At 40.6% G+C, this 26275-nt stretch overlaps 1 protein-coding gene across 1 annotated transcript in view; it reads left to right on the top strand.

Annotated features, from left to right (window-relative positions):
* Nucleotides 1-25816, top strand: part of TOP1 (DNA topoisomerase I) — a 91742-nt gene extending 65926 nt beyond the window's left edge. Inside the window, exons 11-21 of the mRNA XM_077778881.1 lie at nucleotides 16-138; nucleotides 2237-2424; nucleotides 2699-2843; nucleotides 14683-14826; nucleotides 16653-16838; nucleotides 17890-17958; nucleotides 18499-18613; nucleotides 19573-19700; nucleotides 23062-23156; nucleotides 23377-23526; nucleotides 24517-25816. Of these exons, the coding sequence (XP_077635007.1) occupies nucleotides 16-138; nucleotides 2237-2424; nucleotides 2699-2843; nucleotides 14683-14826; nucleotides 16653-16838; nucleotides 17890-17958; nucleotides 18499-18613; nucleotides 19573-19700; nucleotides 23062-23156; nucleotides 23377-23526; nucleotides 24517-24619 (1446 nt within the window). The 3' untranslated portion in view covers nucleotides 24620-25816. The remainder of the gene's footprint in view (nucleotides 1-15; nucleotides 139-2236; nucleotides 2425-2698; nucleotides 2844-14682; nucleotides 14827-16652; nucleotides 16839-17889; nucleotides 17959-18498; nucleotides 18614-19572; nucleotides 19701-23061; nucleotides 23157-23376; nucleotides 23527-24516) is intronic.
* Nucleotides 25817-26275: the final 459 nt, after the last annotated feature.

Genomic DNA, 26275 nt, shown 5'->3' with positions numbered 1-26275 from the left:
ACTTTTTTTGACTAGGAAATGACTAATGAAGAGAAGAACATTATCACCAACTTAAGCAAATGTGATTTTACCCAGATGAGCCAGTATTTCAAAGCCCAGTCAGAAGCTCGCAAACAGATGAGCAAGGAAGAGAAACTGGTACTGTAGAATTTCTGAAACCTCTGGGAAATTTTGGAATAGTTATTCATTCATCTAATTTTCTTCTTTTTTGTTCTTACAACACAGCTTTGACTTCAGTAATTTCACACGGCCCTATAGTGAATGAAGATTTAAGATTCTTGGCCTAGTAAAGTTTAAATTTTCTTAAGGGTTTTAGATACTGAAAATTGTGAATAATAGGCACTTTATTTAATGGCTCAATATAAGAACCTGGTGCCCTTTTGATCTAAAAACCAGTCAGTAATTCCAGTAATACAGTGTTGGAGGATGGGCAGACCTGCAAGTGGTTTCTGGATATTAGAGTTTTAAACAGATAATTTTGTCCCTGTACCTCCCTGTTCTTGATTTGTTTTTACCCTGGGATCTAGCCATGCTCATCCATCTCCATTTTCATTCCAGAATGATCTTTCTAGTATCTAGTGGGATGTCATTTTCTTCTAGGGTACCTGTAGGCAAATTATAGGCTGTTTTTATTAAAAAGTTTTATTGGAACGCAGCCACAGCTCGTTGTTTGACTATTCTCTGCAGCTGCTTCTGTGAGGCAGTGATAGAGTTGAGTAGGTCCATCAGAGACCACATAGCTCTCAAGACTAAACTATTTTCTGTCTAGAAAAAGTTTGCCAAACCCTGATCTACAAAAATTCAGTCCAAAGTTTATTTTTCTTGTTCTTCTTTTTCTCTTTTTCTTTTCTTTCCATTGGAGATCCAGAAGTTAAGGATTTTAAGGAATTTTGAAGCCCTATAATTTCCATATTTTAAAGCACCTGCATGTTTATACAATTTAGACCTCTGTATTTATATAACTCATTGTTTGATAGTGCCTGTTTGATCTTTAGTTCAAAAATCGAGTTACCATAAGAATGATAATAGCACCAGACTTTTTAGTCTTCTCAGTATTCCAAATTACTGAAACTTGGTTTATTATTTCCTTCAGGGGTATTTTTGTTTTTTGTTTTTTTAAACGTAGACCACTTTGGAGCCTTATTTTGCAAATAGTGATCCAAAGATAGGAAGGTTTCAGAAGTATCACCTTGTCAGAGCCCTGGCCAAGGACACTTGCTGCCAGCAAGTTCTGAATCTGTTTCCACCCATAAGGGCAACAGGACTTAGTTATGTTGAATTTCTAAGTATAATATGATGAAAGAGTCAGCAGAGGTTAAGAAGACTCCAGATTCCACTTCCACGCTCTTTTTTTTGGAGCAAGGATCACAAAGTAGACCATCTATGTGCCCGTATACCTAGAAAAGAATCTGTGATAGGTATGTTTGAGCTTGCAAACCCATCTAAAGTGCTATTCAACTAAATGTGTCTGGAACGTATGAGAAAACATGGAGATGTTCTTTATGAGGCCTGTCAGAGAGTCTTTCCCATCCGTCATTTTGACACTACTCAACAAAATGATATTTTGTTTTTAAAGTTATATTTAAAGAAGGTATTTAGGAGCACCTGGGTGGCTCAGTTGGTTAAGTGTCCGACTTCGGCTCAGGTCCTGGCTGAGGTCATCATCTCATGGTTTGTGGGTTTGAGCCCTCCATCGGGCTCTGTGCTGACAGCTAGCTCAGAGCCTGGAGCCTGTTTTGGATTCTGTGTCTCCCTCTTTCTGACCCTCCTCTGCTCACACTGTCTCTCTCTCTCTCAGAAATAAGAATTTTTTTAAAAAGTTATATTTAAAAATATCTATGTAACATGTTCACACATAAATCCTTTAAGAGAATCGTTTTTGAAATTTGTAGTTGGAAGTCAAGTATTAAAGGTAGATATTTTAGGAAACTTTATTGTATTTAAGTTTGGAAATTCTATAAGAGGTTATCCTTATTTGCATCTCTTTCCCTTTTAAAAAATGTTTTAAGACGTTTTATTTAAATAATCTCTATATTCACTGTGGGACTCAAACTCACAACTGGGATCAAGACTCACATGCTATTCTGACTGAGTCAGCCACGCACCCCTATTTGCATCTATTTCTTAGTGATTTTTAGACTTTTCTCTACCTAGACCTGTTCTCAGATAAGAGATAAAATAGGAGCAGCGAATAGCGATTTGAATCACTTTTAAGTACTTCCTTGCTGTGTTTCAGAAAATCAAAGAGGAGAATGAAAAATTACTGAAAGAATATGGCTTCTGTATTATGGATAACCACAGAGAAAGGATTGCCAACTTCAAGATAGAACCTCCTGGGCTTTTCCGTGGCCGTGGCAACCACCCCAAGATGGGCATGCTGAAGAGACGGATCATGCCTGAGGATATAATCATCAATTGTAGCAAGTGAGTACAGCTCATTGTTTGGGCAAGAAATAAAGTAGGGGGCTACCTTTGTTCTTGGGAATACTGTTGCTGGGAGTATTTCCCAGGTTACACAAGGCTGTTTGGGAACAATGCAGTATTTCCATGTATAGATCTCCAAGTATTTTTCAGTTACTGACTGGTGATGAGGAAATTTGGAAATACATGCTCAGCAGACTTACCACTTTAGGTCACGAAAGGGGAAACTGTCCCTCACTTCTCATTTCAGTGCCCTCCTGCTTTGTTATTTCCACAGAGATGCCAAGGTTCCTTCTCCTCCTACAGGACATAAATGGAAGGAGGTCCGACATGATAACAAGGTTACTTGGCTGGTCTCCTGGACAGAGAACATCCAAGGTTCCATTAAATACATCATGCTGAACCCCAGTTCACGAATCAAGGTAAGAGGTAGCTAAGAGCTACACCAGTTAGTGGGGCTGATAATCTCTTGTTAGAATGAAGTGTTACTGGTCTCTAGTATCAACTGTGACAAATTAAAAACTCTCCACAAAGTAAAACAAGTTTCTTCATGCTTAGCTTTATCTGGTGACCTTCCTTAGATGTATCCACCTTCTGCGTCACGTTATAATCTGATTCATTTATAAATTCACAAATATTTACTGAAATCCCAGTATGTGCCTGTCATAGTGTATGCATGGTGTTAGGTTATGTTGGTAAACAAAACAGATGCAGGGCCTGCCTTCACGCTGCTTACTATCCAATGGTGAGGTTGTGATGAAGAATGCAGTAAATGTAAATTGGCTTCTACAGCTTTCTTCCTCACCTTCCTTGGCTCTGAAGAAGGGAGCAGAATTGCTCTCATTCCAGAAAGAAATTGTAAAATCTAGTCTTACGTACTTTGGCTACCTAAGGTTACATCTGGGTAGGTTCCACCAGGACCAAGTGGGATTATGTATATGAAAGCACATCGTAAACCATTGTATACCCCTGTGTTGTTATTTGTTAATACTATTATTGAAAGGGGAAAACTGCCTTGGAAGAACAGTCTGTTTTTGTTAGCCTGCTAGACATACCCTGCTTGGGAGAGTCCTGTGAAATTCCTCCCTCAGACGTGCTGTGGAACTGTGCATAGCAACCTAAAAGAGAGATGAGCTCCAATAAACCAGCCAAGGAATTAGTTCTTTGTAGACTATGACTGTTAACATGCAGGGGACTGGCACTAAAGACATTCTTAATCTTGGTTTGTAGGTTATTGAACATGTTAAGACATGAGAGCCACACCTAAAAAGGCTCTGTGTTTTGTAAACATGATACACTGCATATTCCTTAGCTTATAGTTCTTTGTTCTAATATGAAACATCTCTGATAATTTCTGCCATTCATTTGGAAAATGTCACTTTTCCTAGTTTAGAGTAAGTATAGAATCAGAAAGAAAACCCTCACAAGCAGAAAGTCAGGTCTTCTAAAGGAACATGTTATTATCTTCTGAAATAAAGGTTGATAAATGATGGTTTTAGCTCTCAACTCCTAGGCTAGCGGGCAAATCAACTGTATTAGAAGAAAGGTAAGCATTAAGTGCTTTAGATAAATACAGCAGTTATTACCAGGACTTTCAGATGAGGAACAACTTTATGAAGGAAATTAGGTTACAGTTAGTCTTTTTTTCTTTTAATGTTTTACTTATTTCTAGGAGAGAGAGAGAGAGAGAGACAGCGTGAGCAGGGGAGGGTCAGAGAGAGAGGGAGTCACAGACTGAAACAGGCTCCAGGCTCTGAGCTGGCAGTCAGCACAGAGCCCGACACGGGGCTCAAACCCACGAACCGCGAGATCATGACCCAAGCGAAAGTTGGACGCTTAACCGACTAAGCCACCCAGGCGCCCCATTACAGTTAGTCTTAAAGGAGAGATATTCCAAACAGAATTATGTCATTATGGATAGAGAGGGAGAAGTGTTAAAAAGAAGTAGCAAAAAGAATTAGCAAGTAGTGATTTTTGCACAACATTGTGAATGTGCTAAATGTCACCAGTGGTAAATTTTATGTGTATTTTACACAAAGGAAAAAAATTTTGGGGACACCTGGGTGGCTCACTTCAACTGAGCCAAGCATCCAACTCTTGATCCCAGCTCAGGTCTTGATCTCGATCTCGGGTGGTTCTTGAGTTTAAGCCCCGTGTTGGGCTCTCCCCTAGGCATGAAGCCTACTTAAGAAAAAAAAGACAAAATCATAGATATCGGGTTACTGATAAGTATATTCACATAAGTTGATATTTGATTATCTTAACAACCATACCACATGTACTAACGCCACTGTTTTATAGAGAAATCAATTTAGTGTCTGGGAGGCCAGAAAACTTGCTCATGATCCAATAGTTAGTTACTCTGACTTAAATCCTTTGCCTCTCATTGCCTGCATGTAATACCCTACTGCCACATTGTGCCCAGCCTTAAGTGCCATGCTAAAGAGACTGGTCCGTGGTCTGCATCTGGTGGAGAACCATTGAAGGGCTTTGAACAGAAAACTGTCTTGAACGTAACTCCACTTCATAGCAAGATTCATAGGCTTTCTACACAGTCACACCAGTAAATACAAGCTCTTATGAATGAAGAAAAGGAAAGTACAGGGTACTATTTGAGAGAGTATCAGGGCATTTGATTTGACCTCGGGTTGAGGGAAGGCCTTTCTGAGGAAGTAACATTTAAGATAAGACTTATAAGATGAATAGGATTTATCCATGGAAAGGATAGGGGAATGGGTGTTCTAGATAAGGAAAATTGCCTTTTGAAATCCCTGAGGTGAGAAAGAGTTGGTGGTCTTGAGGACTGAAAGGTCAGTGTCCTTCTGTTCAAGTACAGTGAGCAGGAAAGGGGCCTGAGGAGGAGGCAGACCAGATTTTCAGGCTCTTCCTTAAAATTGTTTACATTCTCCTAAATCCAGTAGGAAGCTACTGGGTTTTAACAAGAGGAAGAATACCAGATTTGTGTTTTAGAAACTTGTGACATATCTGATTATTCTAAGCGCTAACCTCTATGAAGATTGGATTAGATGCATACCGGAAGTACAGATACCGATAGGTGCTGCTGTAGTTCTCTAGACAACAGACTGCGATAGCCTGGACAAAATGAGGCCAGTGTGAGTGGAGAGAGGTGAACAGATGCCAAATACATGTGTACTGCATTCTCTTCATATCTGGGATTCAAATTGATTGTAGGAGAGCCTTCACCAGTTGAGATCTCTGTTGTTAACAGTCCAGGTGGAGGCCCTCCAGAGCTGAGAGCCACCAATTTATTCCTGACAATATCCAGATAACCCGCATATACTATAGGAATTTGTCCAGGTTTCTGAATGATGGTTATGGTAGTGAAGCTAGAAGCCACCCACATGTAGGCCTGCCTAGAATCTTCTACCTCAGACAGAGTGGCTGACTCTCCTCAGCTGGGTTGGGAACCTAAGAATCATGAAGATGGTTAAAGGCTTGGGAAGTCGGAAGGGAAAAAGAAATGTGATTTCTTAGCTTTCTGCCAATCCTTGTTGGCTGTTTCCCACTCAGCAGAGCAGTGAAACAGAGATTGGGGTTTGACAGTGTTTTGAATAGTCTTTAAATGCAGTGCCAGCAGGAGAAGCATTCTCTAAATAAAAACAGATACAGGCATGGGGCGTCTGGGTGGCTCAGTCGGTTAAGTGTCGGACTTCAGCTCAGGTCATGTTCTCACAGTTAGCGAGTTCGAGCCTCATGTCAGGCTCTGTGCTGACAGCTCGGAGTCTGGACTCTGCTTTGAATTCTTTGTTTCCCTCTCTTTCTCTGCTCCTCCCCTGCTGGTGCTGTCTCTCTCAAAAACAAACATTAAAAAAAAATTTTTTTTAATTGATACAAGCATTAGGGGTCCTTTTTTTTTTTTTTTTTTTACTAAATATTTCAAATGTACAAGAATAGATAATGTAATGAACACCTGTGTCCACCATCTGGCCGTGTCAAACCTTCACGTCGTGTCCTATTCAGTTACTTCATTTTGTAAAAGGTATTCTGATGAACACAGCTAAGCCATGCGCCCCCACGCCGCCCCCACCCCATACCATTCACCTTCCCTGGAGGTTACTACAATGAACTTAACAGTTTGATTTTGTATATTTTTGTATTTTTAGTTTATTTTTGTGTGCATAAGCAATATGTAGTGTTGTTTCACAAGGTACACATTTAAACTAGGTAAGTTACTGAGATTATTCTGTAACTTATTTCACTCAGTTTTCATATTGAGATTTTATTTTGACATATACTTCTAATTTACTTGTTTTGTTTGCTACGTCGTATTTTATAAAAAACAATCATTCCCTTGTCAAGAGACATTTAGAGTTGTTTACGATATTTTGCTGTTATAAATAGTTCTGGAATGAACACATTTTCCTTAAAGATTCTTTATTAGATATTTTTAAGTTCCCTAAAGTGCCTGAACCAGTTTATACCACCATCATTCTCCCAACAGTGTGTCCATGTTTCTGTCTTCCATATCCTTGCCAACATTTCTAAAGTTTTGTTTTTGCATTTGGATCTTTGATCTACTCCAATGTATTTTTGTGTATAGTATGAAGTTGAGATCTAATACATGTTTTCAAGTAAATAACCAGTTCCAGAACTATTTAGTTGTATTACTCTCTCTGTTTATATATCAAATTTTTATGTATGTGTCAGTCTGTTTTTGGGCTCTATGTCCTGTTTGTTTCTTCATCAGTAGCTTACTGTCTTAACTGCTGGAGCTTTGTAGGGTTTTACTGCATAGGACAAGTTTCTTTCATCTCATTCTTCAAAATTGTCTTGGTTGTTCTTTCCTTTTTGCTGTTTTGCATTCATTTTGAGGTATTTGTCATGTTCTAATGAACACTATTAAAATTTTTTTAAATATTTATTTTGAGAGAGAGAGTACGCATACACACGAGCAGGCGAGGGGCAGACAGACGGGGAGAGAATCCCAAGCAGGCAACTTAGGGCTCAGTCTCGTGAACAGGGAGATCATAACCTGAGCTGAAATCAAGAGTTGGATACTTAACTGACTGAGCCACCCAGGTGTCCCAAGATTTTTATTGTATTGAATGTATAGATCAGGGGCGCCTGGGTGGCTTAGTCGGTTAAGCGTCCGACTTTCACTTAGGTCATGATCTCGCGGTTCGTGGGTTCGAGCCCCACGTCGGGCTCTGTGCTGACTGCCAGCTCAGAGCCTGGAGCCTGTTTCAGTCTGTGACTCCCTCTCTCTCTGACCCTCCCCTGCTCACGCTGTCTCTCTCTCTCTCCCTCTCTCCTAGAAATAAATAAAACATTAAAAAAAAAATTGTATAGATCAATGGGGGAGGAAATACTGACATTATTTTGAGTCTTCCAATCCACGAACATGTTCTCCTTTGTTAATTCAGATCTTTGAATATACCCTCTAATATTCTTTTATAATTTTCCATAGTAGTTTTTCCTATGTTTAAAGCCTTTTTTTCTTAGAGACCTTAAAGTTTTTAGTACTGTTGAATGTGATTTTTTTCTACTACATTTCTGTTATTCCTAGAGTGGTAATACTGTTGATTTTTTTAAATATTGACTTTATATCTGATAACATTGTTGAACTCTTATCCTAAAAGCATCTGTGTCCTTTGTATTTTCTATATAGACAATTAAATTACCTATTTTAAAAAAGGGTATCTTAAAGTAATTATTTCTATTTCTTATACCAGATCCTTTCTCTGCTTCAGTTTTACTTCTTATTTTAAAAGAACTCACAAATCATCCATAAAACCCTAATCCTCTCCAGTCAGCAGTTATCACAGTAGATATATTTGATTAGTTTCTACACTCAATACCTTTTCTCTAGGTATTTATTTAACTGAAAATTTCTTTATTTTCATTCTTATAATCTATCTTTTCTCCAGTAAAGAGTGTATCTTTATTATTGTATATTTAAATAAGGATATACAGTAAAACTTTGGATTGTAAGTAGCTTGTTTTGTGAGTGTTCCACAAGACGAGCAAACTTCCTAATCACTTTTTAACTTGATAAGCGCTGTCTTGCAGCAGGAGTAGTACATGATGCTGGATGTCACATCATAACTGATCCAATGGTTCTTGAAATTTGCTTTGATACACAGGTGCTTGATCACAAGCATATTTCCAGAACAAATTATACTCACAAACCAAGGTTTTGCTGTACTTGTATAGATACTCAGACTATGAATCAGACGATTAACGTATTTTTATTTTAGAAAACTCTCAGCCATTATTTCTTCCACAGTTTCTAGGTCATTCCTTCCATTTGCTTTGTTTGGAATTTATCTTTATTCGTAATATACATGAAAACCTTTGTTAGTTTTTTTTTTTTTAATGTTGCCTGAAGTGAATTCATGAAGTAATATTGTTGGCAGCTTTTCTAAGCCATTTTTCTTTTGTCTCTTGGAATTTCTGTTTGTAAACTTTGGGAAGTGGTTTTTGTCCATGTATCATTCACATAAGTTATTCGTTCTCTACTTTTCTGCTCCTTCCTCCTAGGAGTCTTCTAGACCAGCTCAGCCTTAACTAACACAGGCCCCGGCTGTAGGTCTCTCCATCTTGCTTGGAGCCCTTTCATTGCTATGTTTGAAGCAGCGTGAGAGTTAAAGTACGATTTCACCTAATCTGATCTGACCCAAAAGTCTATAAAGATAAGTTTCTGTAGTAGTGTGTTAAAAGTGGTAGTTGATGGTTGTACTTCATCAGGGACTTTAGATCCAAAACAGTGGAGGCCACCATGATGAGGCTTTGTTCTACACCTTTCTGCTTAGCCTCCAGAGACTTCCTATTCTGAGATTCTTTTGCTTGTCTTTATTTTACTTATTCATTTCCCCTGTGTTCTATTACTGTACTATTTTACCCCATCCCTGCTTCATTAAGAAATTTAGCTCAAGCATGACGTGACTTGGAGATTTTTGACAATTTTATTTTTATCTTTTGATATGTATTTATTTTGAGAGAGAGAAAGAGCACAAGCAGGGGAGGGGCAGAGAGAGAGAGGAGGAGAGAGAGAATCCCATGCAGGCTCTGCTCTGTCAGCCCAGAGCCCAGTGCAGGACTAGACCCCAGGAACTGTGAGATCTTGACCTGACGCTTAAGCAGCTAAGCCACCCAGGTACCCCAAGAAACCTTTGACAATTTTTAAATGTTGGGTAGTCAAGGGTAAAAAGCACAACTGAAGTGTATCCTCTTAGTGTCCCCCTTTCTGGACTCTTGGATTGGCTTACTTGCAGTCAGAGTCAGGTTTTTTAAACAGCCTCACAGGCCATCAGAAGAAAGGATCAGGACTTTTGAGAGCCACAGGAGCGGGTGTTCCAGGTAAAGACTGTCCTAAGCTCATTCACATCTTTCTGTGCTCAACTTGGTTTGTTCTGCTTTCCTTCCAGGATTTTCATTGTATAGATATCTTGTTGTGTTTCCATTCGCTACCTCTCCCATCCACTCTGTACTTTGGTGCCCATAGAATCTGAAATCCCAGGAAAATGACAGTCAGCCTTCTGGAACCAGTGGTTTCTACAAAGCTCTCTGATCCCAGATAAACCACAGATCCAGAGTTTAAAAGGACTGCTTATTAAGGTACTCACTGCTAAGTCTAGCCCTCTGCGAAGGTTGGAGACATGATCTAGTCTCATTATCTGTGAAGTAGCCCTTAGTTAAAAATGAGGTTCTTCAACGAGTCTTAACTTTATGAACAAAGTTTGTCATTTTTTCTTTAAATGAAGTACAGCAGACTTCAGAATCAATGTTGACATAACATTGCATTCAATCCTATTAAACTATTCTTAGGAAGAAATACACTTTTCTGCCTTTTCTCTCTTTATAGCTTATAATTTTGGGGGTTTCAAAGATGTATGTACCTACAAACTTTTGAATGTAACCATCTGGGGATTAAAAGACTGGATTGAAGGAAAATGTCCTTAAAAAACTTTATAGTCCTGGGAAGCTCTGGTTTTGGTGAGTTTCCATAGTAAAGGAAAATGAGACATACGCTTATTTTTAAAAAATTGTATTCTAAATAAAATAAAATTCTAAAGTATAAGAAATAAAACACTAGAACTTGTAGATGATATCATAGTAGAATATCTACATGACCTTGGCGTAGATTTCCTAGGACATAATAAACACTAATGATAAAAGAAACAATTGATAAAGTTGCCTTCATTAAAATTAAGAACTTAATAGGGGTGCCTGCAGGGCTCAGTCAGTTGGGCATCTGACCTCGGCTCATATTATGACCTCACAACTAAAGAGTTCAGCCCCATATCAGGCTCTGTGCTGACAGCTCATAGCCTGGAGCCCGTTTCAGATTCTGTGTCTCCCTCTCTCTCTGCCTCTCCCCTGCTCATGTTCTCGTTCTCTCTCTCTCTCAAAAATAAACATTAAAAAATGTAAAAATAAATAAAATTAAAAACTTAAGTTCAAAGGACACTGTTAATATATGTTATGGGCTGGGAGAAGATATTGGGAACATGTATGTCTGACAAAAAACTTGTATTCAGAATATACAGAGAATTCCTATAACTCAGTATAAACACAAACATTGCCATAAAAAGTGAAAGATTTGAACAGATGCTTTAATAAGAGGAATGTCCAATAAATAAACACATGAAAGAGTTCTCAACATCACTAATTACTAAGGGATTTAAACTACAATGAGACCCCAGTTCCAGTTCTAGGTATTTTTGCCGTAAATGAAATTGAAAACCTATGTCCACAAAAACAGTTGTACGAGAATGTTTATAGTAGCGCTGTATTTGTGCAGGTCTCAAAATGGAAACCTCCTAGGGGTTTGTCAACAGAATATACACTTGGTCTCCTCAAACATGTTAGGGATAGTCCTAGATTGTGTCATGTATACCAGCAATTAAAAACGAACTACTGATAAATGCAGCAACATGGACGAATGCTAGAAACCTATTAGGAAGCCTAGACACAAGAACCTATACTGTATGATTCCCGCCCACCCCTCCTTTTTTTTAAAGTTTATTCTGTTCGTTTTGAGAGAGTGCTGGTGCATGAGCACGAGTTGGGGAGGGGCAGAGGCAGAAAGAGAGAATCCGAGAATCCCAAGCAGGCTCCATGCTGTCAGCACAGAGCTCTATGTGGGGGCTTGAACTCACGAACTGTAAAGATCACGATACCCCTGTATGCTTCCATTCTACAATATTCTAAATTAGGCAAAACCAAGCTCTGATGATAGAAGTCAGATTGCTTGCTTAGTTGGTGATTAACTGGGAAGGAGCATGAGGAAACTTTCTCAAATGATAGAGAATATTCTGTCTTGATAGGATGTAGGTTATATGGGTTATGAATTATCAAAACTGATTAAACAGTACACTTAAATTTGTATAACATAAAATCTCTCTTAGAAGATATATTCACAATGAAAGATGAAAAGGAAATAGTGGACTAAAATGCATTACTTGTACCTGGAAAAGAATTTGAATATATAAAGATCTCTACATACGTAATAAAAAGACAAACATGTAAAAATGGTCACATATGAAAATTTGGATTTTATCTTTAAACAGGGCATTAATGTATAAGGCCAGTTTGTTGTATCTTTTATTTAAACAGTAGATGTTTGGACTTCAGAATGCTAGTCACTCCTCCTTTGGTGCATCACCAGCTACGTGTGAAGAGCCACTTAATGGGGCACCTGACTGGCTCAGTCAGTGGAGCGTGTGACTCTTGATCTCAGGGTTGTAAATTCCAGCCCATAGTTGGGTGTAGAGATTACTTTAAAAATTAAAAAATCTTCAACAAATAAAAGAAGAGCCACTTAAGAATTTGGCAAATGTCATCGTTCCCCAATACAGACCTCTGAGAGAGGATTGGAGAACAGAATTTAGCTCTTCCCACTTTGTATCCTGCATCTAGATCCTGACCCCATTTACCCAGTATGTATGTGTATGTATGTATATATATATATATATATATATTTTAAACATTTTTTAAGTTCTTTATTTTTGAGAGAGAAGGCATGCATGCAAGCATTGAGAGGGCAGAGAGAGAGGAAGGGAGAGAATTTCAAGCAGGCTCCACACAGTCAGCACAAAGCCCGATGTGGGGCTCAATCCCACGAAAGTGTGATCATGACCTGAGCTGAGATTAAGATACACTTAACTGACTGAGCCACCCAGGTGCCCCTATCCAGTATGCTTAATGAGTAAGCAGTTATATTACAAACAGAAAATATGGTGAGCTCACTAATTAAAAACAAGCTCCCAAAAAATGTCACATATAAGTAATCAAATTAGATTCTTATCCATAGGGTTGACTGGGTAGGGAAAGATGGGAGAGGGTTAAAAGGCAGTTCCCCTGTGGTGAATACCTTGTTTTACTCAGATGGTTTTGATAAAGACCCGGTCTGGAAGACCTAAATGGATATTTTTTTTCTGGGAGTAGTCTGAGAAAGCTTGTTCAAGTGCCTTTAACTGTCTGGATTCTGTTTAGGGAAACTGAAGGCAGCAGGGATAAGCATGCTTGCTGGAGGCTAGCCTTCCCCCAGACTTAGACAAGTTGGCTTCTGCCCCCCACCCCCCACTATGTCCTTACTTGAGAGAATCCTGGATCCTTGGGTTAGGAGTCCAGCCAACCTGTGAAGAAAAGTTGGTCTTGTGGTATTTTCTGTGAATGACTTATTTGTTGGGTTTTTTTTAAACCTTGTTTCAGTGGCATGACTAAGGAATTGCGCAAATGTGACCCTACAGGACTTTGCAGACTTGGAGTTAGGCTTTAGTGGGCCTGCGTGCATTAGAGTGATAGCCAAGAGCCCACTCCTGAGCTGGAGGCAGTGCTGTTGAAGATTGTGTGTGTGTGTGTGTGTGTGTGTGTGTGTGTGTGCACGCGCGCGCGCGTGCACGCGTGCGTGTTGTGTTTATGTCACACGATTATCATGGAAATGGATTACTTGTACATGAGGACAGCTGGTATCACACCTTTCTTCAGTATGTACTCTTAAATGTCAGTATGTACTTAGAAAAATCTGTAATTTTCAGTTTCCCGTTGTCAGGAAATAAAACTTTTCATATTTCTTCCGTATTGTGTCAACTATTGTATCAACAGCTGCTAAATCACCCACCCACAACAACAAGTAGTTCAGTTAGAAAAAACATGGCCACATACAGTTGTGGGAGAATGATGAACCCTTAGCATAGCCGGGTGAGCTTGCGTTTTGGGGCACTGTTAGAGCCAGAAGTAGATCTTTCTTGCTTTCACTTAGCCCACTTTCCTGCACGCTCAGAAGGCTAGTTACTTTGACCACTGTTCTCACCACTTCAAGGACCACGCGTCCTGTGTCATAGGTGGAAACTAGACATATGTGGGTAAAAATCACTATACCCCTTTCTTTGTAGGTGGGAGAATTGAGAGCAGAGATTCTTGGGGTCTTAAATTCAATCCCTGTATTCATGTCCTGTAATCTGTTTTAGGCCTTAGAATACCCCCTGACCTTATGGGATTTCTTGGATTTTTTTCCCCCTTCTTACCTTTCTCTTGACATTAGTATCAGCCCTTGCTTGTGAATTTCCTTTCAGTGTGGCAGTAGAAAGAACCTGTCACTGTGGGGTAGAGACCATCTTTTTTCACTCTCTTTCAAAAACGTTTCTTTGGTCTCAAAATCAGTTTTTAGATCTTCTATCAAAAGCTCTAATGCTTAAAAAAAAAAAGCCTTCCCAGTAACATTGTTTCCTTCAATCTAATCAAGAGTACTTCTAAATGAAGAAGTTAGAAAATGGTGAATAATTACAGCTGTTCCTGTAATTCATTGTGTTCCTTAGTAATTACAAGTTGTAATCTTTGGTTCTGTTTCCTTGAGACTTCCATCAAATTGTGCATGGTTGTCTTGAGTGTAATGAAATTCAGTCTTTGCAGGAAACTGCTGTTGGCTCACAGATTCAGCAGCAGAACCATGATACTGATGTGGGAATGGGGATGTTTATACCCTTTGTGTTGACAGAAGTCTGTTTTGGGGACATGCCATGTGGGCTTTTCCCTAAAACGTAAGCATTTTACCAGAGTGAAAGCCAGAAGCTGTCTTAGCAATTAGACAGGAGCCATGTGTGCTTGACGGTGAAATGGGACAGTGTGAGTTCTCATCAGGTTAAATGCTTCACAGCTTCTCTTCAGTATTCTTTTTGTACCTTGCTTAAGTTCAAGCACCTTTTCTTTGGTTCAGAGCTCTGAACTTGGATATTCAAAGTCTGTTTTTACGCCACCATTCCTAAGGAGTCCACCTTTGGGGTTGGGTCTCTGCAGGGTGAGAAAGATTGGCAGAAGTATGAGACTGCTCGGCGGCTTAAGAAGTGCGTGGACAAGATCCGGAACCAGTATCGAGAAGACTGGAAGTCCAAAGAGATGAAAGTTCGGCAGAGAGCTGTAGCCCTGTACTTCATCGACAAGGTGAGCAATCTTCCTATCACACTGCCTAATATGTGGGGCTTATCAAAGATGTGGGGCTCGATTTCTTCTCCGGGTCCTGTGCTAAGTACTAGAGAAGCACCAATCTCTGGTTCAGTTAGGAAGGTAGAGGTGGAGAGAGAGGCATTCAGAGTTTACTGACTGGTATCTGAATCTGCCAGAAATATTGTGACATTTTCAAACTCTTTTGACTATAAGCTACCAAAAAAGTTTTATGTCACAGACCCAACACACACAAATATATAGGTGTTTGTGTATAACTGAAACAAAAGTTGCACAAAACAATGTTTACGTTTCTACAAGGACTGAATTCTGACATTTTAAACTGTCTTTATTTCTGGGGTGCCTGCTCAGTCGCCCAACAGCGACTCAGCCGTTGAACTGAGTGGCTCAGTCGGTTGAACGTCCGACTTTGGCTCAGGTCATGATCTCACGGTTCGTGGGTTCAGCAACGCGGGCCTCTGTGCTGATGGCTAGCTCAGAGCCTGGAGCCTGTTTTGGATTCTGTGTCTCCCTCTCCCTCTGACCCTCCCCTGCTCATTCTCTCTCTCTCTCTGAAATAAATAAAAAACATTTTTAAAAAAGTTTAAATTCTGTTTATTTCTAAAAAGGGTGGTTATAACCCTTAAAATTGGTTAAACCACTAATATATCACAACAACAGTTTGACTCTGCTTTAAAAAAATTTTATTAAGTTTGTGTGGGGGAGGACCAGAGAGAAACTCCCAGGCAGGCTCTGCACTGTCAGTGCAAAGCCCGATGTGGGGCTCAAACTCATGAATCGTGAGATCATGACCTGGGCCAAAACCCAAAAGTTGGACGCTTTAACCAACCAAGTCACCCAGGCACCCTTGAAAGAACATGAGATCAGTTTGTCAGTACCTTTTAGAAGATTTTAGTTTTTTCCCAGTTTCACACTGCTTAGCACAAATTCTGAGTTATCTCAAAAATAAGCAAAATTGAGAGACTTGCCTGTTGAGTCTAATTGCCCAGAATAGGAATGCTCCTTTGTTTGCTGCTTTTTTAATTATTTTTTATAAACTGAAATGTATCTCTTTGAGCAACAAATGCTTGAGAGAGCTATTTTTTTTTTAATGTTTTTTTATTTTTGAGACAGATTGCAAGCAGGGGAGGAGCAGAGAGAGAGGGAGACGCAGAATCTGAAGCAGGCTCCAGGCTCTGAGCTGTAAGCACAGAGCCTGACGCAGGGCTTGAACCCATGAACTATGAGATCATAAGCTGAGTCAGAGTTAGATACTCAACTGATTAAGCCACCCAGGTATCCCTGCTGCCTTGTTTAAAAAAAAAACTTTCTTTCCTCCATCCCTATTTAAAAGAACAGAGTAAAGATAGAAGATTGGTTTTCTCAGAAAGGATAATACTATTATGAATCTCCATACTTCATTTTATTTGAGGAAGAAACATTAGTATAGAATCCAGAATTCCCAGGTCTTGCAGACTGATGCTCTGTTCCAAAGAGAATTGGGAGACTTATTTGGGTTTCCTGGAGATCCTATGAGATTTAAAGTATTTTCATTCGGGGGCGCCTGGGTGGCTTAGTCAGTTAAGCGTCCGACTTTCGCTTAGGTCATGATCTCGCGGTTCGTGGGTTCGAGCCCCGCATCGGGCTCTGTGCTCACTGCCAGCTCAGAGCCTGGAGCCTGTTTCAGTCTGTGACTCCCTTTCTCTCTGACCCTCCCCTGCTCACGCTGTCTCTCTCTCTCTCTAGAAATAAATAAAAACCTTAAAAAAAAAAAAAATTTTAAGTATTTTCATTCGTTCTCATTTCCCGCCCCCCTCCCTGGACAGCTTGCTCTGAGAGCAGGCAATGAGAAGGAAGAAGGAGAAACGGCAGACACAGTGGGTTGCTGTTCACTTCGTGTGGAGCATATTAATCTGCACCCAGAGCTGGACGGTCAGGAATACGTGGTAGAGTTTGACTTCCTCGGGAAAGATTCAATCAGATATTATAACAAAGTACCTGTTGAGAAACGAGTAAGTTACTGTGGCCTGTGCTCCCTGGCCTGTTTTTTCTTTCATTCAGTCATTCAACAAGCAGTTATTGAGTGTTTTTCATATCCTCTGTACTTTGCTCGGCTAGAAAAAAATGGTTTGAAAGAGAGGGGAGAGGTGTTGGTTGTCCTGTGTACCTGCTTTTAGTCTCTGCTCCTCACCCCCTCCACCGCATGCTATACCTTCCTGGGATCGGGGGTCCACAGTAATATTTAATACCGCGTGCTGTAGAGAGTGGGCCCTTAGGACAAACTTCAGCATAAGATTTAACTCACCAAGTTGTAATGGTTCAACTACATTTTAGTGTCTCTTGGTCATGTTGCACACTTGTCGCTTTTGTAGCTTTGCTCAACCTCTCCCCAACTCCTGACTTAGCAAAGGAGTAACCTGTTATCCTCTAATCTCTGAGCCCACAGCTGAAGACGGTGCTGCAGCTCCATGTTTTCTCCAAAGTACTGCACTTAAACCAAAGACCTACAGGGTGCAGGGCCCCCCATAATCTAGCTGTTTAACAAGCCTGATGTCTAGTCAAGTAATTAGACTTTGCTGGCTGTGGCAGTGGTTCATATTAAATGAGTCTAAAGAGACCTGACAATTAAATGTAATACCTTACCTTAGATCGGGTTTAATACTGGGGAGGTAGAGGATGTTATTAGGTCAGCTGACCAAATTGGACCATGAACAGTAGATTAAAGTATGTATGTATGTAAAAGTTATGAAGTTGATGAGTACTGTGTGTATGTAAGGGAATATCTCTATCCTTAGGAAATTCTAGGAGACACTGTGAGGTATTTAAGGGTAAAGAACTATAATACAAGTACCCATAACTGTTTCAGAACAAATAGTTAAAGAAAGAAATGGGGCAGGCATGTGCTGTGTGAGTAGCAAATGATGTATAAACTGTTAATGATGGGTAAGTCTTATAAAGGATGTGGGTGTTCCTTATGCTTTTTTATTTTCCAAGTTTTTGTAAGTTTGCAATTATTACTTTGGTAAAGGCTTTTCAAATAATAGGTTCTGCTATTTCTTTTAGGTTTTTAAGAACTTGCAGCTATTTATGGAGAACAAACAGCCTGAGGATGATCTTTTTGATAGACTCAATGTGAGTGGACAAAGTGTAGTGGGTTGAAGGAGGGGCCCAGCCAGAGCCACTCAAGCTCTTAAGGGAGAGGTTTGCCAAGGGGTGACTTGGACTTTCTGTTCAGTCTGTCTTGTGGCATCCTATCCTGTACACACTTCCTCCCTTAGGCACGTAGTGAATTCATGGCCAAAGCCCTGAGATAGGTAGACAAACCCTGCCTTTCATCCTCTTCTGGCCCTTAGAGAGTCTCCTCTCGCTGGATGCCCAGCCACCTCTGCTGGGGACCGAAGCCCTCTCCCTGATAGCTTATCATGGAAGAACTCCATAGAGAAGGACAAATTTGCTTTATTGGCCTGCTTAAGATTAAAGTACCTCATAGGGAGGTATCATGCCAGCCTATATTTTGGAATTCTTTTCTCCTTTTTTTCTAACTTCCCACTGGCAAGGCAGTGACTTGGCAAAGTTGAGATTGCACTGGCATAAATGTCATAGAGCTTGCCAGAAAGAGCAGGGTGGTATGGCTTTTTACCTAAATCCCAGTATATTCTCTGTCTCCTCCAGACTGGTATTCTAAATAAGCATCTTCAGGATCTCATGGAGGGCTTGACAGCCAAGGTGTTCCGTACGTACAATGCCTCCATCACGCTACAGCAACAGCTGAAAGAACTCACAGCCCGTAAGTACTGCTTGGCCAAATAGGCCTGTGCCCTCACTGGTAACTCCATTGCCCTTGCTCAGCTAGCTAAGTCCTAGATCCATTTTGCTTTTTCTCCTTAACTTTGTGACTGGAAACTTTTTCCTTCCATATCTCTAATAGAGAGCTGAGGCTTAGTTGTATAAACAGAAAGTCAGTGCTGTTTCCCCCTTCCTACCCCAACTTGGATTTCTTTTCATGGAATGCCGACAGGAGCTTTTATCTGTTATGGAAATGCTTACATTTTATTTTTATATGTATGTTATTGGAAAGGTAACAGGATGAAGACTTAATGCTATTAAGTTAAGTTGGAGAGAATAAGGTTGTCATTGTTATTTTTTAAAAGGAGGAGGATATCCTTCCCCTGAGGTTTCTGCTATTTTTCTCCCCTTAAGAGTTGATAGTATTCTCCTAAAAACTAGGTACAGAAGGTATAACCAAGATCCTCAAGCTGCTTTTTCTAGAGCCCAGCCACTGCTAAATTTTCTCTGTCCTCTATAAGTATGTCAAATGGCTTTAGAATATAAGCCAGGAAATCTAAAGAAGGTATTTTGAGGGTCAGAATTTTGGGGTGGGACAAAAGATGCCATGTGACATAAGTAAACTATTCCTTAGATGATACTTTTAATGTTTCTTTGTAAAACAGAACCTTATAATTCTAAAACATAAAGTTTGTGATCCTTCTGTCTTGCTTTCTACAGACCGTTTCTGTCCCAATTCTGCATTTTATTCAGGCTACATTGGGTGGTGGGGAGGAGGGCTGGCCTTTAAGACAAGGTGATGAGTCTTGACTCCGGTTTTGACCTTGTGTCTTAGAGAACTTGGTCATCTTCGTGAGATGAAGGCCGGCAGAATCGTGAGGAAGAAGTGCTGGGGAAGGCACTTGGTGTATTCTCTTCTGGGATACAAACTAACTCTTTTATCATCATGTTTCTTCATAGCTGATGAGAACATCCCAGCAAAGATCCTATCTTACAACCGTGCCAACCGAGCTGTTGCAATTCTTTGTAACCATCAGAGGGCACCACCCAAAACTTTTGAGAAGTCCATGATGAACTTGCAATCTAAGGTAAAGTGAATCTGGATGGTGGGGTTGCACAATTAAGGGAGCTGCATCTACTGTGGATAGATAATCTGCAAACGAGAGGCCATCTGGGCTGGGATATGAGGAGGCCAGTTCTAGGTGTGTTCTGAAAGATAGGTACATGCTAGAGATAAATGGAAATATGATAGGAGTTATCCCTGATGAAGATAACTGAATATCAGGTACCCATTGTTTAGAAAGTCTATTTCTGACTTCAGCTCGGGTCATGATCTTGCGGTTTGTGGGTTTGAGCCTCACTTCAGGCTCTGGGCTGACAGCTCAGAGCCTGGAGCCTGTTTCAGATTATGTCTCCTTCTCTCTCTGCCTCTACCCCATTAGTGCTCTGTTTCTCTCTCTCTTAGAAAGTCTATATTCTGTGGACAGAAGTCCTGCACTGACCACTCTTCCTATTTTGAAAAGTTAAGTTTGATGTGTATCCTCTTTTGAAATATTATTGTCCTTATCATACATGAGAATAATGGATATAAAGACAATTCCTCACAGTTCCTTGCCACAGCCCAGAAATACAACTAGTTCTAAATTAAATTTTTTCAAATTAAAAAGATGATGGACCATGATATTTTATTTCCCCCTAATCCTAGCACTATTTTTATTTTTACACATTCCACATGAGTCATATTTTTATGTAGCTCATCATCAAACATCTGTTGAACTCTGGCTGTGTGCCAGGGTTGCTGCCCTAGAGGGAGAGCCTGACACGCAAACAAGCGGATGATGTTCCTCTTCCGTGTGCTTTTCTTCCCTCTGACTTGGTCTGGTCCTGAGCTTTTAAACCACAAGGCACTAAACATTTTGGTGGTTAGTGTCTCTGTGTTAGCAATGGCTACATAACTAATCCGTTTTAACATACTCTCCATGAGAATTGGCAGGTATTTCACTCTAGAACAGACACACAGGGTTGTTATAAAGGACCAATTATCTTGAAATATACTTACCAAGTATATTTTAAAGTCTGTGATGTGCTTCCTTATTCATTTATTAAGATCTGAAGGTGGGTCTAATAATGACTAAATTTCAAGGGTAGTAAATGATCTGGAAATATCTGTACTATATTGGTGGTAAATATATCATAGGTACTACTGATATTACTGTGGTTTGTTGCCCACACTCATAATTGAAGAAGAAATGATGAATTTCAAATAGAAGTTAGTGAAATTACAGAAATTATGGTAATTCTTTTCCATGCACATTCACAGAATTCAGTACTAGGACAAGTGAAGTGAAAAAATGACTATTACAGGGGTGCCTGGGTGGCTCAGTTGGCTAAGTGTCTGACTTTGGCTCAGGTTATGATCTCATGGTTCGTGAGTTCTAGCCCCACACTGAGCTCTCTGATGTCATCACAGAGCCCACTTTGGATCCTCTGTCTGTCTCTCTGCCCCTCCCCTGCTCTTTGCCCCCTCCTCAAATAAATAAACAAATTTAAAATGAAAACTAAAAATGACTGCTATAAAGTGAGGCTCCATACACATTTTCAGGTCCACTGGTTTTCCTCCTGTTGAAATTTCTTCAAGATAAATATCCAGTAGTAGTATGTCTGGGTCAAAAGATACCCACCACCTACAGTTCATGCTACAGGTGCCATCTGGTTTTCCTAAAGGGATGCACATATGCACAGTATATGAATCTATATCCCTAGACCTCTCAAGTCCTTAGACCATATGGTTGGCAGGCAAAGAACCCTACAGGCCACCCATCCTAGCTGCTCTCATTTGCTGCCACTCTTAAATGGTGGTCATGTGGAATCATTTACTCTCCCTGTGTTGTTCCAAGCCAGAAATAAAAGCATGAATATTCAGGTGCTGTTTACCCAATTCGAGCTACCCGTCCCTCTGGAGCATGAGGAGTTATTTTGTTGATCTTACTCTGGAACCACTGTTTGGGCAGCCCAGGCCGCCTGCCAGACGAGCCCTCCAAGCCCAGGAACCCTCTCCTGTGTGCCCACAAAGCAAGCACACGCCCCTGTTTGCCAAGTGAATCAATGGAGTCTTTGATGCTATGAGAGAATTTGAAACAGCCTGCCAATTTAGCATCCACAGAAATGGTTAAAAGATTGTGGTCTGTTAAATTTCTAGCCTAAGAAGAATCTAGCTAGTGGTGTCTGATGCTTTTGTGTATAGAATCAGTTCCTTCAGCTTGACCTGGGACAACATAGATGCTGGAAGTAAGCCATTCACAGTAAAATACATTTAATGAGTCTCTCACAATGGTGACTTCTGTTTCCAATCTTGGACTATATGTGTATATCTAACAAACAATTCTAGACTGAGAGCAACAGCCCAATGTGTGTTGAATCAGGCAAGTATTTATTCACTCTGCAGAGGCTCCCTTAACCTTGTAGGTTAGCAAAGGTAATAGCACATCGGAGGTTCTGCCCCCAGCAGCATGAACTCTGTGGTTTGGGCTCTAGTTTCCTGGTGGTGCCTGCTGCTGTCCTTAAACAGGAACTAAGAACTTCAGTTTTCCAGAGGCCGTCCAAGGCTTCTGTTAGCAAGAAAAGCTGGAATTGCTTCTTTCATCCTTCGTAGACTGGGATTCCATGAAATTTTATTTGGAAAGAGAGCTCCCTAGCTTCACATGTTTTCAGACCTCTGTTTTTGAGTGATAGCTGCTTTAATTTCCTTCCAGTCTCAGCTCTCTTTCCTTTAAAAAATAGAAGGCCAAAGCCAGGCCATGCCATGTACAGGTTTGAACAGACTGGCTGAGCTGTTTGGCTTCCTGGCTTCCCCTGGGTATTCTCGCCAGTGCATCCTTTTTTCCTGAGAAGCTGGCAGCTCCTTCCCAGAGTGCTGGCAGAATCTGAGGAATGAGCTGGGTTCAGTAGATGCAAGGATCTTGTCTCAGGTTCATAAAGAGTTGTCTCCTGCAGTATATGTAGAAGGAAGGCTATTACCTGGCACAGGATCCGTGTAATAAACCATTTTCATCTGTAGCCCTCCTCCCAGGTGTCTAAAACCAAAGTGTTACATGATCGAAAGATGAGCACTCACATTCCCAGTCCTGGCCGGTTCTTTAACCTGACCTTCTGTGTTAAGGGAGTGGGCCCTGGGTCACTGCCTATTGAAGGATCACTTACTTCTTGGAGGGTCACTGAAGAATATAAATGGTGAAATAGCATTTGCACTCAGCAGTCACTGTGCAGCTACTCTGCCCTCATGATGCCACCGCGAGGCAGGGGAGTGGGGGCGTGGAGGTTTACATGGCACACCACTGACAGATGCCGCTTGCCTGGTGGAGATAGCTTCTAGGTTTCACGTCTGATGGAGCTCTTCTTTTTTCTGTGGGCTGATTGTATTCTTAAACTTTACTGTTCTTCGCCACCTAGATTGATGCCAAGAAGGAACAGCTAGCAGATGCCCGGAGAGACTTGAAAAGTGCTAAGGCTGATGCCAAGGTCCTAAAGGATGCAAAGACCAAGAAGTATGTACCTGGTTGTTGTGCAGAGCTGGGGATTGGTTGAGAGAAAAGCAGGGGTAGTATCAGAGGCAGTGGGGCCCCAGCTTTTCTAGAGTTTCTGAGTGGTATCTTTTGGAAATCTCTGTATGTATTTAGGGCTTTCCTGCTTTTGCTGGCAGGGTGGGGGCTGCAGTGTTTTTGTCCAGAAGCTAGGCCTGGTTCTTGATGACTTCCATTCTTCCAGGGTGGTAGAGTCAAAGAAGAAGGCTGTGCAGAGACTGGAGGAGCAGTTAATGAAGCTGGAAGTTCAAGCCACAGACCGAGAAGAAAATAAACAAATTGCTTTGGGAACCTCCAAACTGAATTATCTGGACCCAAGGATTACAGTGGCTTGGTAAGCATTGGGCCCTTCATGAGTTCCTGCTGCTGGCTTGAGAAGGTAGTGGAGGGTTCAAGAGCATTGTTGGCCTTCACATGCCAATCCCTGCACCTCACACTTGAAGTCCTTTGGGAAACCCTTGCCCTGCCCTTCTACTATGCACACTACAAGTGCATTAGAGCATCTTCTGTGGCCCTAAATGGTCAATATATACTGCCATGGAGCATGTTTTTGTCTGTTCTTAAAAGGCAGTTGCAGCCTCTACCCCTATGGAACTTTAGCCCTTAGAATTCCTAAAAAAACAAGCCCATCTATCTACACTTGAACAAAACTTTCTGATAGACTTTTTTTTTTTTTTTTTTTAAATACAAGTGAAGGAAGACAGGAACAAGCAGGAAAAAAAATACAGATCTGAGCAACCTACAGAAAGAGTTAGAGGAACCTTATAACAAAGAGAGATAAATTTTCTATTGCTTATGTTTCCCTCTTACCCCACACAGTCATAAAATGACATCCAAAATAAGCATCTTCCAAAAAAAAAAAATAAAAGTCACTTATTAGTTAACGTGCTTTTATTAACGTGCTCCTATGGGTCAGGGGTTCCACCCAGCTCTTGGACCCTGTTTGCTCTTTTGCCCTTTTGGGTGCTAGAGGGTGGGTTGGCTTGAGGGGCAGTATGCACAGTGGTTAGGAGCATGGACGCCAGAGCCAGATAGCTTGGGTTCACTTCTTAGCTCCATGCTCACTAGGTGCATAACAACGTAAGCAAATTACTGAATTCATTGCCTTGGTTTTTTTTCATCAGTACATCTTGTAGTAACATCTGTTTTAGAGGTCCCTCTCACGATTAATGTGAACATGATGCTGTTAGAGTATGTTTGGCTCCTTCTTAAAATTCATTCTCACCAGATGGACATGAAGGAAGAAGCATATTGAAACCCCTGCCCTGGGTCTAGGCTGTCGCTCCCTGAGACACTAATCCCCCTTTTTCTCCTTTGTGTGCAGGTGCAAGAAGTGGGGGGTCCCAATTGAGAAAATTTACAACAAAACCCAGCGGGAGAAGTTTGCGTGGGCCATCGACATGGCTGATGAGGACTACGAGTTTTAGCCAGTCTCGAGGGGTGGGCAGGGTTCTGTGAAAAGGAACAGTGTGGTTTGGGGAAGATGGATAAACTGTGAGCCTTGCTTACCCTCACGCCTGAGGGAGAGAGGCGGCAAGTCTTAACAAACCAACATCTTTGCGAAAAGATAAACCTGGAGATATTATAAGGGAGAGCTGAGCCAGTTGTCCTATGGACAACTTATTTAAAAATATTTCAGATATCAAAATTCTAGCTGTATGATTTGTTTTGAATTTTGTTTTTATTTTCAAGAGAGCAAGTGGATGGGAATTTGTCAAGAGTTCTGCCAGGCAAATTCACTGTTTCACTGAAGCATTTGGATTCTCTTAGCTACTGTATACGAAGTCCGATTATATTGGTGCGTTTTTACAGTTAGGGTTTTGCAATAACTTCTATATTTTAATAGAAATGAATTCCTAAACTCCCTCCCCTTTCCCCCATTTCAGGAATTTAAAATTAAGTAGAACAAAAACCCAGCGCACCTGTTAGTGAGAATTGTCACTATCTATTGTCATGGGAATCAATTTTCATTAAACTTGAAGCAGTCGTGACATCGGCAGTGTTTTGGTTCAGACACCTGTTCACAGAAAAGCATGATGGGAAAATATTTCCTGACTTGAGTGTTCCTTTTTAAATGTGAATTTTTATTTCTTTTTAATTATTTTAAAATATTTAAACCTTTTTCTTGATCTTAAAGATCGTGTAGATTGGGGTTGGGGAGGGATGAGGGGTGAGTGAGTCTAAGGATAATGAAATAATCAGTGACTGAAACCATTTTCCCATCATCCTTTGTTCTGAGCATTCTCTGTACCCTTCAGATCCATCTTTTTCATTTTAAACCCAGTCTTTCACTTGAAAGATTTTATTGTGTAAAAAGTTCCACAAGTCAATAATTTAGAGGAAAATGAGTATTTGGTCCAAAAAAGGAAAAATAATCAAGAATTTAGGGCTTTTATTTTTCTTTTGTAATTGTGTAAAAAATGGAAAAAAAAACCCATAAAAAGCAGAATTTTAATGTGAAGACATTTTTTGCTATAATCATTAGTTTTAGATGCATTGTTAGTTTAGTGTGTGTGCAGAGTCCATTTCCCACATCTTTCCTCAAGTATCTTCTATTTTTATCATGAATTCCCTTTTAATCAACTGTAGGTTATTTAAAATAAATTCCTACAACTTACCGGAAATCTAGAGTCTGCCTCTTTGTTTTACAAGGTCCCCGACCTGACTGGGGCAATGGGCCGGTGTGTGTGGGATACAGTCTCATTGCTCAGCTTAGCAATGGTGGCTCCCTCCCCAGGGACTGGGTGGGGCCTGGAAGGGGCTGCACCTGTCCTGCTGTCTGGGTGTGGGTCAGAGGGGAGCCAAAGTCCATATCCTATGATAAAAGCAAGCCCAGGAAGTGAGGGAGGGTACAAGAACTGAATTTGGAGCCTAGGGTAGGTAATGTTCATTGAGCAAGATAAAGTATTTGGGAGATGGACTTTCTGAGTTTATTGGCCAGAAGCAGTAGGAAGCTTGTCTGGATTTGCTTGTGTGGCTAAGCTTACAGTCAGGATGGCAAGAATGAAGGGTCCTAAGCCAGTTAGAACACTGGATCCCAGAGGCCCAGCTGTAGACTTCTCCTTGTGTTAATTGGTTAACTG

This window comes from Crocuta crocuta, unplaced genomic scaffold (assembly GCF_008692635.1).
Source record: "Crocuta crocuta isolate KB4526 unplaced genomic scaffold, BGI_CrCroc_1.0 scaffold248, whole genome shotgun sequence".
NCBI classification, from domain to species: domain Eukaryota; kingdom Metazoa; phylum Chordata; class Mammalia; order Carnivora; family Hyaenidae; genus Crocuta; species Crocuta crocuta.
The sequence above is the reverse complement of the archived record's forward strand: the minus strand, read 5'-3'. Positions and strand labels throughout refer to the sequence as shown.